This window comes from Solenopsis invicta, chromosome 11, assembly GCF_016802725.1.
Source record: "Solenopsis invicta isolate M01_SB chromosome 11, UNIL_Sinv_3.0, whole genome shotgun sequence".
Classification (NCBI taxonomy): Eukaryota; Metazoa; Arthropoda; class Insecta; order Hymenoptera; family Formicidae; genus Solenopsis; species Solenopsis invicta.
In genome coordinates this window covers 10,839,083-10,855,240 of record NC_052674.1, presented here as the reverse complement: position 1 = coordinate 10,855,240, position 16,158 = coordinate 10,839,083, and the positions used below count along the sequence as shown (strand labels likewise).

General features: G+C 38.7%; 2 protein-coding genes across 2 annotated transcripts; both read right to left on the bottom strand.

The window, feature by feature from the left end:
• Positions 1-2,670: 2,670 nt before the first annotated feature.
• LOC105207932 (protein Skeletor, isoforms B/C) lies at positions 2,671-8,179 on the bottom strand. The gene is made up of 12 exons (XM_026136739.2): positions 7,294-8,179; positions 6,382-6,604; positions 6,174-6,282; positions 5,595-5,833; positions 5,158-5,438; positions 4,935-5,071; positions 4,693-4,828; positions 4,420-4,618; positions 4,060-4,160; positions 3,731-3,985; positions 3,543-3,650; positions 2,671-3,417 (listed from the first exon to the last, which is right to left on the bottom strand). Exons 1-12 carry the CDS (start codon positions 7,367-7,369, stop codon positions 3,233-3,235), a joined length of 2,049 nt encoding a protein of 682 aa, XP_025992524.1. The 5' UTR covers positions 7,370-8,179; the 3' UTR covers positions 2,671-3,232.
• A 227-nt stretch (positions 8,180-8,406) lies between these two features.
• Positions 8,407-15,849, bottom strand: LOC105200245. Its single transcript, XM_011167705.3, has 5 exons — positions 12,785-15,849; positions 12,603-12,713; positions 10,509-12,090; positions 10,137-10,308; positions 8,407-10,016 (listed from the first exon to the last, which is right to left on the bottom strand). Exons 1-5 carry the CDS (start codon positions 15,424-15,426, stop codon positions 9,793-9,795), a joined length of 4,731 nt encoding a protein of 1,576 aa, XP_011166007.2. The 5' UTR covers positions 15,427-15,849; the 3' UTR covers positions 8,407-9,792.
• Between the last annotated feature and the right edge of the window lie 309 nt (positions 15,850-16,158).

Sequence of the window (16,158 nt, the reverse complement as noted above, 5' to 3'; positions counted from 1 at the left end):
TTCTTATTTTAAGTTCGTCTTAAGTAACGTCTTAAGATGCTAATACGGCTCTCTAATTGGTTGATGACATCTTAAGATAGTACTTAAGACAATCTTAATGAGCTTTCTACAATAAGCTATTAGTCGATTACATAAGTTGTAAGCCATAAAATTGACCAATCACAGTTAAATATGAAGAGAATATTCTGTGATTGATCAATTCTCACGGCTTATTACACCAACAGATAGCTTATTGTAGAAAGTTCATAAATATAAGAATCGACTAAAGGTTGGTTTATGCAGGCAATAACCGCTAACTTATGCCGGAACCGGTAAGAAATTGATCAATCATGGCCGATTATTCTTCTATAAATCGATTATGATTGGCTAATTTCTTACCGGTTCCGGCATAAGTTAGGGCCTCTTTCACCAATCTAATCGATCGGTTAGCTTTAACCGAGATTGATGCAAGTGGCCCTTGGCGGTTATTGCCTGCATAGACTAACTTTTTGTTAATATCGGCATAAATTGTGTCTGTACATACGTGAGCACAGTATATACTATGACGTGAATCATCAGTCTTCAACAGTCATCAACACCAATCAACACTATCAACAGTGATCATATCATCTCCGTACCTTACATCTCTTAAAGGCAAGTACAAATGATATGAAATATACTTTAAACACAATAATACAAGCATTATAATAAATTAACAAGTGTCCTCTAGCTGGTTTAACTCTTAAACACATTTTTGGGTCTGGGAGACTTTTTCAACTTTGAGAAGTTATTCGGGGTATTTTTGATTAACTCAAGGTGTCTAAAATTGAAAATTGATGTGTTTGATAATATATTTCGGACTCTACGCAGAAGTCCTCTTTTCCACGGCACTATATTTTAACTTTAGACAGAGTAACGTACGCGTACGGACCTGTTTGAACGTGTTTTATCCAGTTTTTTTTTTTTTTACATAAGATTACTCACAAAAAAGTTTTACTCACACACTACTATATGGGTCCCATTGACCCTAATAAAACTTTGCTGCCGTGCCGTCCAAATTCTAGTTGACCAAAAAAAGTTGATCAACCATTATCAATCGAAAGAGATTTTAAACTTTTTTTATGTCCTGGTCAGAGCCTCCTATCTCATTCTATCTTCACACAGCAAGCGTTTGAAACTTCATATCGTCTCTCGTCTTTGAGACCTACTTATGTGTTTAAAGGTTAATTATATATTTATTGAAGTAAAAATTGTAATATTGGTTAATAACAAAATGTAGAAGACAGGCTCGTATATTATATTAAAATTTTTGCTTGAATAAATGTATAATTAAACCAGAAAATACCTGTTAATTTTTATTATATGCTCGTATAAGGTCGTTATAATGTATTTCAATTAAATTTGTAATATGTCTGTAGAGGACAGGCTCACTTATTTATAACAAATGTAAATGTAGAGCTTTGTTATTGATATCAAGTATATTCTTTAGTAAATTTACAAAAAAATGGATGCTTTGGTGCGTCGCGACTAACGCGACAGCAAAGTTTATGGGACTTTCTTTCATAAACATTTGATTTTTGCCTTGTGATTTAATTTGTACAGCGTATTACAGCATAAGTTTCAAAACATGACGGAAGAAAAGTTGAATTCGAATTTAGAGGAAATCGTAAAGTACGAACAAGCGGAGATGACTGAACAAGCTTTGGAAAAAATTCAACAAGACGGACTAACGTACATGAAAACTTGGATGACTAACGAATTGAAATTATTAAAAGCTACTGTAAAAGTGGATTACTTTCTTGAAAAATTAATGAAAGATAGAGCTTTCTTGAGACATTAATTGGAGCAGCTAAAAATAAATAGAGATCCGAACGAAGAGGAGCTTAGAATTATTACAGAATCTATCGAGTTGCGTAATGCACAAATTCAACAAATTGTTGATTTGCAGCAAAAGATGCTCGAGTCGGATCAAAGTAAGATTTTGAAAATTTATTGTATTTTAATAACATTATCGCAGCCGCACACAGATGGAATACAATGACAAGTAACAAATGGCAAATTAAGAAATTTCTTTTTAGAAACTAGTACCAAATTGAATGCATTACGTTCGATAACGGATATGCAAGTTGTATATATAATTGATACAGTTATGCAAGACTGGAAGAAACAATGTTACAAATATTACAAATTAAAAGTTAGTGTGTACACATATATAGGCAGGCACACACGCACACTCTTATAATAATTTTATAAAATAATTGTACGAGTATGCTTTTAATTACAAAGATAATCGACTGGTTTGAGGAAAAATGCCAGAATTTAGAAGCACAACTAGAAGAATATAAAAAAGAAGAGAAAGTTTCAGATGTCTTCAGATGTTGTGAAGAATGAATCGTGAAAGATGCAATTGTAAAAAAGGTTTTTTTTCTTTTCTAATTGATATATGATACATTATATGCCTTGAGTTTTCGATATTTATTTCGCTTTTCATATTTTTATATAAACATGATTTACATGAATTTAGATTAATTATCTATAGAAATTCAGCTTTTGGTAAAGTTCAGTACAGATTTAAGATTCTATTAAGGGATACTTAAGCTTAGGTGATCCATTGTATGTTTTCATTGTATAGTCACAATAAAATTATGGATATGTTAAAACGTACTTAAAAATAAATAAATAAAGCATAAGTGAGGCTTGTTCAATCAATTTATTCACACTGATAAATTAAGATTCTTGATCTTCATCGAATGTCAAGAAGGATCGTACAGATCGCACTATCAGACGAATTATACTCTCTCTTATAGCGTTTTTCACTGGGAGAACTAGTGCGTACTGAGTGACCTTATATGACCCCACTATCAGGCTTCTTTCTTTCGAGTTTCTCGCAAAATATATCTTATCCAAGTTTTTTTTGGTATGTACTTTTATTCTACAAAAAGATTTTGTGATCTATCAAACCAATTCGACAATTAATTTATTTTCTGTAATGCAATCGGTAGGATCCTTTTAAATCGCAAATCTGTAGAGAACGCAGATCTTATAGGAACTATTATATTAGTTTCTTAATCCATCATTAATTTATCAATAAAACCAGCACAACAGTAATTTAGCGGCTTTCACCGATATACAAACGTTGAACCGCTAGAATTAGTAATTTGTTAAAAATAATTTAGTGCATCCTTATGTAAATTATTTATATAAATTGTAGAAAAATATTTGGAAATATTTTTTTTGCGATTTATACTCAACTCTATAATAGAGCGAGTAGAGTCACAATTGTAATGAGTAATGATAATTTATGTGTGATTGCACCACTCTTCGTGTAAGAATCGATCACATGAATCTTCCATCCCATGTTCGGGTGTGTGAATGATTGATAATAAACCAGGTCTGGCCATGATGAGTTTGGGCTTATTACCAAAGTGCCGCCTTCTCCTGTGAGAGATGAGGAATCTTTAAAATCGTTATTTGTCTTCGCGCGTTTTCGAAAACGTGAGCATTTCTGAATTTTAACGTTTTTTTTTAAGTTTATAGATTTAAAAAATCAAAAGAGGTTTTACCTGGTTCGCAGACTTGCACAAGGGTCCTATTAAATTTCTTAAACGATGGGAAGTTGTCGTCCAGTCTTCTGTCTCGACCATTGTGCTTACTTAAACAAAGCGGTCCAACTGAAAGATGACAAATCGAATAAAGAATTCCACAAATATTTAAATATCAATAAATTCGAATCAGGAGAATCTATACAAACCCGCGGTCGGTCGCGGTCGACCTCTTCTAGTCAGTTCAACGCCAGCCAACACTCTGACCTTGCTTTGCGCAAGATCGCTGAGCGTGTCGTATCCACCATGAGGTTCATCGGTTATTATTAACGGATGATAGAGTTCCGCGCTATGTGGATTGTTTCCGCCGTGAACGCGAAAACTGTATGTCAAGCCACGACGTAGGAATAACTCGGGGATTAACGCGCCTTCGATGTACCAAGCAAGACCTATTGAAGGTTTACCTGCGAATACGTTTCATGAAATTTCCTCTGCGTAACGATAAAAGCCATGAATAACGGTCGAAACTAAATTATACCTGTAATTCCTTGGTACCCTCGTTTCCCTCCGGAGGGCCCGATAGTTGCTTTAAAAGTTCTAATGCTTCTGTCAATTATTTCTGTTTTTTGCCAAGATTCTCTGCAAAGAAGATCAGCAGTTACATAAAAAATTCTCCCATAAATATATGTGATATGCAATTTTATGCAATATCAAAAAACAATTTATATATACTATATTTATATATTTGCTATATATATTTTTATATATAAAAATTATATATATATATATATATATATATATATATATATAGAGAGAGAGAGAGAGAGAGAGAGAGAGAGAGAGAGAGAGAGAGGATGACAAAATCCTCTGCGTACATGAATTCATTCGTTCTTCGCACCTCGGAAAGATTTTGTTGCTTTGCTCTGTGAAATCTATGCAGGTGTTCTCCGGCTCCTTGCGACTCAACTCGAGCACTACGTCGTTCCTTGGATACACGTCATGGAAACTCGGTTCGTTATTAGTTTTGTCGAGCCTGCCCAAGGCCCAAACTACGTACACGGGTTTATCCGTGGGAAAATCTTTGTCTCCGGCATCAGCTGTGTGAAAGTACAATTTTTTTATGGCTTACGTCGTACAATAAGCGTTTATAACAAAAACGCGCTTGACTCACATGAAATGAGCGTGCGTCTGTACGTGATGATGGTGATGCCGTCCTCTTTCACCGCGGTGAAGAGCTGGTTGTTATCTAAACCACCGAGAAGCTCGTCTTTGCAAACTCCTTTGTACTGACCGAGAACCTTCCCACACTGTCATCCAATCATTAAAACGCTCATTAACGCGTTGTCTTTCGTTTCTCTACCCCTTTCTTCTCTATTCATGAAATCATTAAATTACTTAAATAACTTTACACACTGTCGCCTTTGCCGTAATGTTGTAGTCCGTAGCATATCCTCGTGTGTCATCCATATAGGCGATGGCCACATCCGCACCTTCCATTCGGCTGGAGCTCTCGGAACCGGATAAACCAAACGCCATGTATTCGTCCTCAGCTAGAAAAATCGAAAACGAGCGACCTTTTTTAAGCCTCGAACTTTTGAAAAATGGTAACAGAATCTTTGAACTTGTTAATGCTTACCAATTTGACCTGCCAGCTGAATGGTGATCTGCGGACCGAAGATCTCCCAAGCCATCTGATATCGCTTGTGCAGTTGGACGCAATTCGGAAGAGACCGGGTTTGCTTGAGAATTTTTATCAACGACGGCGGCACATTCAGTCCGTCGGGTATAATGACAGAACCGTAATTGGATTTAGTTTTCACGTCGTAAACACTCAGCCAATCTATGTTGAAGATAGTCTTGTCGCCTGGCAGTTCCAATATGATATCCTCGTTATTATATCTCCTAAGAGAATCCATGCTAGAAAGAGAAATACACTCTTTTACATACATATTTCTAGTTAATATTATAAAGAATATAGATATACCTAAATATATTTCTAGACAATTTTAAATATCATAAGGCTTTTACGATGACTAGTAAATAAATTCTATAATTTCGCTTTATTCTTCTTACTATCCGTATTCATCGGGTACTTTCTGTCCCTTGCTGGATGGTTGCGGGCCAAGACCGACCCAAAAGTACGTATCTACACCTTGTCCATCGTAGATAAATTGCGGGATGCTGATGGTTTTCGAGTCCAGGATCACAATGGGCTCTGACGAGACATTGTGAGATCTTCTCGACAGCTGTGATATTTTCTGAGGTGAGGGTGGCTCAAACTCCTCCGGAACGTAGACATCGGCGAAGGTGTTCTACGATTAAAAGACACTTTAAGTAATTATTCGAACAGATTTACACGTTGATCGTTATATACAGCTCTCGTGATAAAGAAAATACGGAGATTGTTTCGTACAATTTAGCATTATAACGATAGTATCTATACATGCAGACTTTCAAGCAACAATAAAACAAGTTTACAATTTTTAATTGTAACAGACGCCTTACATTTGTCTTTCTTAATGAGTTATACATATGAATTATAAACTTAAATAATTCTTCTTGAAATTTTCTTATAGATATTTGATGCTAAATATGAAATAACAATACACCTTACACGAAACCTTAATGCATCAATCATAAAATTCGTTATACCTGACTCGCTAAATCGTACACTGCAAACCACTTGATATCTGTGATTTTCTTATTATCCGGCAGGGTCAATGTAAAATCCCTGTTGAAGTATCGGTCCAATATGTTTGTTCTGAAAGCATGCGCAGTTACGCAAAATGCATTTTTTTTAGTTTATCTCTTTAATCTTTTTTAAATCTTCTTGAAATTAAAAAAAAAGAATGTAGCTTACTTGCCCCACTCATCGGGGACGATAAATCCTTGCGGGCCTGGCCTATTCGATGCGCCTGCCCAGAAAAACGTGTCGGCCCCATTGCCATCGTAATTAAAGGATGTCAGCAGCAAAGTGTACTGATCCACAGCCCAGACGTCTCCGGAAACCTGATGGTGGTACGGGTTTAATTTTCCCAGATACTTTCCCAGATACTTTTCTCCATTATCCTCTTCTGCGTAAACTGCCAACATTACTTGAAATATTTATTTGATCCAATTAAAGAACTTATTTTGTAGAAGCGATAAAATGTGACGATGACGATTTAACTTTGAAATATTACTTTGTGCCTTTTCACAAATTTAAATACTTATATATTCATACATAAATTAAAAATATTTTTTATAACTATTTCAAATATTTACAAGTACCTAATACGATCGAGGTATTTAAATTTTATACAATGTAAATCTCAAAAAAAGAAACTGAAATAAATTCAAATAATTCAACTTCCGAGCTTTACACAGAAAAAAATTATTATTAAATCAACAATTCATTGTTTCATATATAAGCAAAAATATAAAATCTTGGAAGAATTTATAATCTTAAACAGACATAATTTTGCTTACATAAAGAAAATTCTTTTCTTCGTGTAAGCAAATTGTCTGTTTAAGATTATAAATTCTACCAGGAAAATTTTATATTCTTGCTTATATATGAAACAATGAATTGTTAATTTGATACTATTTTTTTTCTGTGTATAGATTTCTGCCGCGCGCACGGAGATTCGTCGGAGACATCGATGCCGGACGAAGCGATGTCTTTAAAATTCGTTTCGATTTCGGCTTTCTCTCTGGGTAGTTCCCGTTGATCCTCTTTCCCTTTTTCACAAATGCGCATCTCTCCGTATACTATTTCTGGCCTGATAATTACCGCAAGAAAATAGCAAGCATCCTAGTAGAAGCGTCACGAGAGCACTCGTTCCCTTCTTTCTCACGACACCTGCCATCGCTTCATCTTCCTTTCGAGTGATCCAAAGCGTGTCGCTGACTTTTATCGGGTGACCCACGCCAGTAGCGAGTAGCTGATGGAACGGACAGATGATCGGGGAAACTCTACGTGCGACCGCGACGATCCATCGCTCATAATCAGGCGAGACGAATTAAATTCGCGAGTGAGCAGTCCGACGTGGTACCACGCGCGCGAACACGCACTACAGACGGATAACGAAAAACGTATTGCGGAGTGTTGAATCACGGTGAGCTCGCTGGACGCCACGCCGATTCCCGTAGTCTCTCGCGGCGGAAACGAGCGGAAACGCGACTAGAAAGCCGAATCGGCCTTCGTGGGACGCGGTTCCACGCACAACGGCTACGGCCGCACATTCTCCGAGAGAAAGTGCACGCTCGCCCGTGCGCGAGGAACCAATCGACGATGGAAGAACGGATTCGTTCTGCAACCGGTCGCGGTCATTGTCACGTTTATTCGCCGGAATCCAGTTCGCGAGAACGATGAATCAGTTCGACTTCTCGACAAAATACTGTTTAGTCACACCTCGGCTTTTCCCCGGGTAACAAAATGCAATCGTACATCTTGCTGAGGCTCTCAACAATATTCATAACACGCGAATGTTTCTCCAATTTTCTTTAAAATGAAATATTCGAAAATATCATAGTCGAGAAAGTAGAAAGTTTTTTTTTAATTGTATTGCATTGTGCTTCTCGCATTTACTGTTAGTATAAAATGAGTGTTTATTGAGACTTTTGGAGCAAAAGGGAGTAGAACGTGAAAGATTACAAGTATAGAAAATGCGGTCGAAAAATTAAATCTAATAAATAAATTTGAAAGTACAACTGTAATAGAATAAAATTAAAAAAAATTGTAAAGGATGTATTACAATTAGTAAAACGGTACAGATTAAAAAGAATAGAAATATTTCTTGGGTGCAAAGTTTTAATTGTTTACGCTTCTTTTTCTAAACGTTGTTTTAATGTAATATTAAAAAATTACAAATATGTGAATAATTAATAATAAATTGATTAAATATTTGATTTGAATGATTGGTATATTTCTGAATTAAATCAATTAATTCTGCCACAATATTCTTTCTTTCATTACAAGCTTTGCAAGCGTTTGATCGAGTCGTGTCAAGCGCACAATATATCTTGTTGTGAATGCTATAAAACCAATAGTTTTGTAGATATAATGTTATAAGAGATCGAATAAAGCGACATTCTTTTCTCTCCTTTAAAAGTATATATATATATTTTTTTTAAGAATTTATTAGCACGTTTGTGTGTACATATATATATATATATATATATATATATATATATATATATATATATAATTCATATGCAATAAAAAAATGCTATACTACAAGATTCAGGTACTACGTACATATTTAATGTTTCTTATTTTAAAGCATTCAGTTGTTATGATCGGTGGTATGTTTCAACGATATGTTTTACTACGTGAAAATAATTTTGTTATACGTGTATAAACGTCAATTATTTTATTAAGAATTAATATCGATATGATTTCGCTAAATTCAATTTTTAACGTCGTTAGCGCGTGAAAAACTTTGGCAAAATGTTTCATTTATTACCATATATGGATAAAAATTGTAATTGCATATATTTCATATTTAAATCAGCGAAATTATATCGGGATTAATCTAATTTCCATAATTATAAGAAATAGTTGAAACATACAGATCATTGTCCTAAAAGACCTAAATGTATTCTTGATATAGTATATATAGTATATAAAATGCATGTAAAAAAATTCAATGTCCTTTGTACTATTTAGTCATGTCGTCTCTGCACTCATATATATAGACTTAATGAAAAAATACGTAACTTTTACGTTAAGTAAAACAGATCAGATTCTCCACTATCTATAATACATATTCAATAATCATAAATAGGTTATAAATCTGAGTCCTATTATGCAATTTCACTAAAAAAACACATTATTGTAATACAAATTTTAACTACCTGAGATAATATTTCTGAAGTGTAAAACGTATAACTCTCTCTCTTTTCAAAAATTAGAATATTTTAGAACTTTCTCACTTAAAGATAAATGTTTATAAAAAATTAAATGTGCATGACATTAAGTACTATCCCAAAGACCTTGCTAAAATTGTTCGCTCTAATTTGTTTATTAATTAGTTTTTTATTATTATGTTCCACGGAATAAATTTTGACAATATTCTTTCATAAGAATTGTCACATTTTTATACCTTTCATAAGAATTGTCACATTTTTATACCTTGTGTGCATCACAAGTATACCTTTTTAACATGCAAATTTTAATCTTGTTGTAAGAACTATAATATTAATATTTCAATAAAATCTGTGAGATAGCTTTTGTCATGGATATTTGAGAAAATGGAACAGTTCTCTACATAAGTAGGCGCTAATAATTCTACAAATTGGAAATAACGCTAACGCTTTGAGATAAATCTACTTGGCCCCTTAATACTTTTTGCTGCAATCTCTTACAAAAGATCCTCGCCATGAGTTTATTTCGACGTGCTTCCTCTTGTCGTTCTTGTTGCCGCCGTTTAAATCGCACTTCATTTAGTCGGAGATACCGTTTACGAGATCTCTCCTTCATCTCCTCGTCAGTAATTTTTCGTTGCATGTAAACTGTAACAAAGTATTAATAACAAATTATGACACTCTAAGGCATTTTTTGTTTTTGTAAATTTTCTTCAAAGCATAATAAAACATAGATCGTTAATTTAATAGATTTATTAGTGATATCACCTGTTGGCTTTCGTACTGGTGCAGATTTAGTAATGCTGGACATACTAGCCATTGCCAATAACTGTATTCGCTTCTCTTTCCTCAATTCTCGCAACTGGCATATTTCCGATAAATACTGCCGACGTGTTTCTGCATTGCCGACAAACTCAGGATTATTTTTAGATAAATAATCCTGAAATCGATTTAGTTAAAGTAAATTAAAAATATTTAATTAAAGGATTAGTAATTTGTAATAAAATTTTATCTTTACATTTTCTCTTTAAAATTAAATAATTTTTATTAGGAATATTGCCGTTGCAAATAATATTTATTTCAAACGATCAGATTTAAATAAAATATCTCGTTTATTAAACTGACAATCAAATTTTTTACCTGCAATGTACTCGCTTGATGAAGATTTTTGCTAGAATTATTTCTTTTTATAATATCGCAAGGACAAGCGTCAGATTTTGCCGCGTTCAACGGTTGCTTGAGGATTTTCGGTGTTGCAATATTGGAGATCTCATTTTTCGAGACATTTTCTTTTGTAAATGATAATTCATACGCAACAGCTTTGGGATACGTTTGAGGACAACCGCATTTCCTGGCATTTTTATACATGGCACCACACGCGCGGCAATGTTTGTAATTTCTTTCGGTCTTATTAATACTGCTATTGTCTACGTAATTTGGTTTTAATGTGTAACTCTTGCACGCTTTCCCTTTGACAATATCTTTCGCTTGATTATTATTACAGGAGCAAGCCTCATCACAATTGCATTTTAAGCTACTTTGTACTTTACGTTGTCGATTGACGTTGTCGCTATCCTGCGAACTGTCAGAATAAATTTGCGTCTGCGGTTGATGCTCCGCTACCTTTAGACGACACTCAAAACGGCACGAGTCATTATTGTCAATTTTACCGCTTGAACAACATTCGCACGACGTTCCTGCGGCGGTTCCCGATTTATGACACGCGGCACAATCGTTCGCGCAATCGTAAATCTTCCTCCCCGTGTCACTCCGTTCGCCGTAGTTTAATGTGCGCATCCTACCTTGGCTTTCCGCGTTACAGTTCTGTCTCGACTTGCCAATGACAATCCTTCTATCTGCGTCGTTAGGGACATTGTCACACTCGCACGCACTTCCACAGGTTTGCTCAACTCCCGAGGTGTTATCGTGCGTGCATGAAGGACTCTTTTGACATACGCCGCAGACAGCATTATCAACATCTACAGTAGGCTTCTGTTTAAAACACAATGGACATGTAGCAAATGGTAGTTTATAACATTCAGTCCGTTTGGTTTTAACGGCGCTCGAGCTGGCTTTATTGTCGCTGACGCCACGTGCGCAACTGCATTTTGATTTCGACGCGTTGATTTGATTTTTAGCCTCTTTCTGTTTCGGCTGGACGGCGCCGCTTTGCGACACACGGTGCTGAACAGGCTCTGTCGCGCTGTTGTCGCTCGCGTAATTCGTTTGCGTTTGCTGCGAAACGGCCGGCGCGTCCCCTTGGTGACCCTTTTGCGATCTGATTAAGGTCGTCTCGGATGAACTCTGTTTACATCGCGTGCACGTGCGCTGCACGATCGAAGCGGTGAGCGTCTGGCACGATTGATCTCTGCACTTGGTGCCGTTTTGGTAATGCGTACACGGCTTTTGAGGATTCGCGTATTTCGCTTCGTATACGTCCGACTCCGCCGTTACCGGGGTCGAAGATGACACTTCTCGAGATAGCAAGGTCTGCACACCGACGGCGACATGCTTCGTCGCGGATCTTCGCGTTTTGGTAGCAGAAATGATCTCTCCACCGGTTTTCGAATAAACGTTGGCCACGCCCGTGGCCGTTTGCGTGCAACTGTTACGTTTCATGACCCTCTGGATTATAGTATCACCAGCAGCTTCGCATACCGCCAAGTTGCAGTGAGATGACCATGGCTCGTTAATGGAATCCTCTTGCAAATCGGATACGCTCCTGAGGACACGAAATTAAACGAATTATAATCGAACTATGTTAGGTCGTATAATTACAATCAAGGCTGTAATAATACTTAATTTAGTTAATCTTAAGTGAGTTTATTTTTAATTTCACTAGTTATTTTTAAAACACAAATTTTAACTTATCAATTTTTCTCCAAGTTCTAAAAATTTGTTTACGGAAAAGAAAAAATTGATAAGAAAAATCAATACATTTGTATGTAAAAAAATATTTTTTTTTTATTATCTTATATAAATTTAACTTACGGATAAAATATTAAATTTATTTAATGATTCACATAGTTTGTTTTTTGAGTAATTTAATTTTCAAAAGTTATGACATATGAATAACGCAAAATTAACTTTTAATTTAACTTAACACGATTTTTAATTGAATTAGATTTTATGAAACTTTTAATGTAACTACATTAATTTTATAAACCAACTTGAACTTAATGTAGTTAAAAAAATATTAATTTACCCTGATGACTATAAACAAATACGAAATACCTGTTCAAGGCATCCGTGTGCTGTTCTCGCCTAAGTACCACTGTTTGTTTCGATTTAGATTTTCTTGGCGAGGATTTCGGTCTTTCTAGTCGCCTGGGTTGTTCCAGTAATCTAAAAATAAAGTCCAAATTAAAAGATATAAACAAAGTTTGCTGAAAAAAAAAAAACAGTGCAAAACATACTTTTTCAAGTTACAAAGGTGACTAATCTCGTTTGTAATCCAAATCAGTTGATTTCGCTTTTCCATCTCGGCGTAATTAACTAGCTTAGAATCCCTGGATTCGGACATGCTGCACTTCTTCAACTCGAACTGCCTCTCGGATGAGGTCGTCGGTAATCTCCAGTCGGTATTGTTGTCTGTGTTATTGTTGGACTCGACTGGCGTTCTTCTGTTATTCACGACGGCGTCCAGCAAGATCCTGTTGTGATCTGGAGGTATACTGTTCGTCGTGGTCGACTCTCTGTGCGGCAGCTTGCAGTTCTCTTTGAAGCAAAATATGTCGTTCACCTTAGTGTTCTTATGATTGCGTTGCGGCACAAAGCATTCGGAGCTCTCGCTCTTGTCGGGATCCGTCGGCGTGTTGCTGGTCTGCTGACAATCGTCCGTTCTCAGTCCTAGTCGCGCTTTCCTACCGTCCATTTCCGTTCTGTCCGTATGTCGGTCGAACTTGTCACTGTTACTACTCTCCAACGCGACTTCCTTTATGACGTCGCTGGTGGTCCCCATGGATTTCTGTCCCATAGACGCGTCCTTCTTTCGCAGATTCCACTCGTCCGAGGACTCGGTGGTGCTGTGCTTGTTCGCCAGGGCCTGAAGCAGCTCGGTTCTGTAAACCTTGTTCCTGGCGTCGTCCGGATTCCAAGGAACGTTATCCTCCAAATTATGCTCAATCTTGTCGTCTGTATACTTCGCAGTCACGAGCCGCTTAATCACGTGCTGTATCAGTCTTTTCTTCACCTGCTTGTCGCATTTGTTGGCGTCGACGAGGCTCTTCAGGATGTTGACGCTCCTCTCGAGATCCCGGACTAGACTGTCCGAATCTCCCCAGAGTTTGTCATTGACGCTGGAACTGCTATTCGGCAGTGTCGAGTTCGATCTACCGGTGTCCGAGGAAGCGTGGCTGTCCCTCTCATTCGGCACGTTCGCGTAGGTGTGTCCCGGGAAGTACTCGAAACTGTTGGCTCTCCCAGACACGTTTTCCGTCTCGTCCGGCTGTGGCGTTACCGAGGTCGACGCGTTCTGCGAGACATTCGAGCTGCTCCGGTGCCTCTGGCTCTCCTTTGCGTCCGTGCCGACCTCGGCGTCACCTACCGAACGCGACGAGTCGTATTTTCTTGAATTTTTCACCTTATATGTACCTTTGGAATTTTTCAATATAGACTGTATCGCCGTTCGCAGATTAGGATCTTTCTCCGCCGCTGGTCGAGGTTTATTTTCCTCGAGATCGGAGACCTGTACGCCAACGGACTCCTGAGTGCACACGTCGGGACTCGTTTGTATTACTTTGTCGCAGGTAGCAGGTTTATTCACCACAGTGGCGATAGAGGAGGTGGAGTTGAAGATCAGAGGAAACACAGTCTTCTTCTCTTTAGAGTGTAGATTCACTTCGCTCTGGCTTCTCTTCAGCGAGGATTTCGACGACAACGCGGGTATCACGTTCATCGAGATGCTCTTCTGTAGCAGCGAACTCGACGGACGCGCGGCGTCCTGGCGCCTGTTCAAGATCCTCCTGTCCGCCGTCGAACACTTGGGCAACGGCGCCTTAAACGCCGACGACGACGTGGGGGTGTCGTGTATCTCGAGTCTGGTAGGCCTCACTACGGCTTTCGGCTGCGAGGCATCGTTCGAGACGCATCTCTCCTGCGATTTTATGTCATCCCCCGTTATGATGCCCGGCAGATGATTCTTCACGATGGGCGTTATCTCTATCTCGCTCTCGGATCCTGAAATATTTCCGATCAACGGGGTGGAATTCGCGTCGGGCGCGGACGATTTCGAATTGCCTTGCGCAGCCACGTTCTTCCCAGATTGTATCCCCGACTCGGTGGTGCCCTCCGGGTCTAAGCGTAAGGCGGCGGAGCATCCTCGTGCCAGGGCCATGCGTTCTATGGTGCTCAACTTCTTGTCGCTTTGCTTGTTGTGTGCGATCGAATTGAAGTAACCGACGTCCGCGCCGCTGTCCCACTCCAGTGGCTTGTAAGACGCCACGCTAGAGGTCGGAGAGGACAACTTTCTCTCGCTCACCTCTGGAAACTTGTCCTGGCTCTCGTTCCTCTCCTCGTGTATCGTTTCCGGCGTAACGTACTTGAGATCAGGGGACGGCGACGTCTGGAGATCGGTCAACGGTTGAACATACCTGGACGAGGCGTCCGCGTTGGAGGACTGCCCGATCAACGGGGGTCTCACCCACCTGCGCCTCTCTTTCGGTAGGGACTTAAGGTTGTACTCCTCGCCGACGCAGTCCTGCCTGCTGGACGAGCCCACCTCGGCGCTTAACTCGTATACACTGTAATAGTACTTAATAGCCTCCTGCGGAGTACTCGACACGGGTAGCGAGAAGTACTGATCTAGATTGGCGTCCCCGGAGTACTTGCGATAATATTCCATTACCTGCGCGGAGAGACTCTTCTTGCCTGCGAGGTGAGACTTGAACTTGAACGGCTCGATCGACGACGGCGACGGTGACGAGTGGTTGCACGGCGGAGCATCGTCGCGTTGGTCGCATCTTTCGCGCCCCGGCGTCGGACGCGACGCCGACTCGTCCGGGTTCTCGTAGTCTCTCAAACAGCGGCCCTCGCAGCTGGATTCCGAGTCGTATTCCATACTAACTGTCTACGATACATTCTCTCGCACCCTCGGCCTCTCATACCCGGGTCTCTCCTACGCGCGCGTCCGCTCGTCGCGCCGCAAATCTAACGTTGCTCAGCGTACGCGATGAGCGACGGTCGAACGGAAACCAGTTATACCTATCCCGCCTTAGTTCCCGTCATCGCTTCAGCGTCTGTTGTCGACAACGAAGGGGCTTGTAGGTTATGACGCGAATATGCGCGTCACTTCGCGCGTGGAGTATTCACGTTGAAATAGCAGTCCGAGATGAGCTCCAACTAACGTCTTCTTCTACGATGCGATGTCCCGTCTGGCACATTCGCTCTGCTATGCACCGCGGCGATCTAAAAACGACAGTTGTAATTATTTACGTTACAACGAATGTTCAAATCGAATTCTTGTTTACATCTATTGTCGCGAATCGGACGCGTTTTGGAACGCATCCAGAACTTCCCGCTCGAATCACATGGACAGAGAGAGATAGCTTTGCGGACGCGCCGCCGTCACCAAATTTTAATCTCGTTTTAAATTATTTTCTATCCTTTATCAAATTATAAAAATTATAAATTATAATTAAATTAAATTGAGATTATAAAATCAATCTTCATTGGTAGAAATAAGTCTGTTCTTTTCAGTTTCTTGAGTGGCTCATCTTTCCTCTTTTTCTTTTCACGTTGAAGAAAAAGAGAGAAAGAATCTTCGATTAGCTTGATTGGCCAATTAATTAAA

What these genes read in the sequence shown, in the direction of transcription:
- LOC105207932 (XM_026136739.2), bottom strand. Translation starts at nt 7,369, where the DNA reads ATGGCAGGTGTCGTGAGAAAGAAGGGAACGAGTGCTCTCGTGACGCTT. An exon ending in GTACCCGATGAATACGGATA is followed by an intron (nt 5,439 to 5,594) that starts GTAAGAAGAATA and finishes TTCTCTTTCTAG; the next exon opens with CATGGATTCTCTTAGGAGAT. An exon ending in ACATTACGGCAAAGGCGACA is followed by an intron (nt 4,829 to 4,934) that starts GTGTGTAAAGTT and finishes ATTGGATGACAG; the next exon opens with TGTGGGAAGGTTCTCGGTCA.
- LOC105200245 (XM_011167705.3), bottom strand. Translation starts at nt 15,426, where the DNA reads ATGGAATACGACTCGGAATCCAGCTGCGAGGGCCGCTGTTTGAGAGAC. An exon ending in CACACGGATGCCTTGAACAG is followed by an intron (nt 12,091 to 12,602) that starts GTATTTCGTATT and finishes TCGTGTCCTCAG; the next exon opens with GAGCGTATCCGATTTGCAAG. An exon ending in ATCAAGCGAGTACATTGCAG is followed by an intron (nt 10,309 to 10,508) that starts GTAAAAAATTTG and finishes AATCGATTTCAG; the next exon opens with GATTATTTATCTAAAAATAA.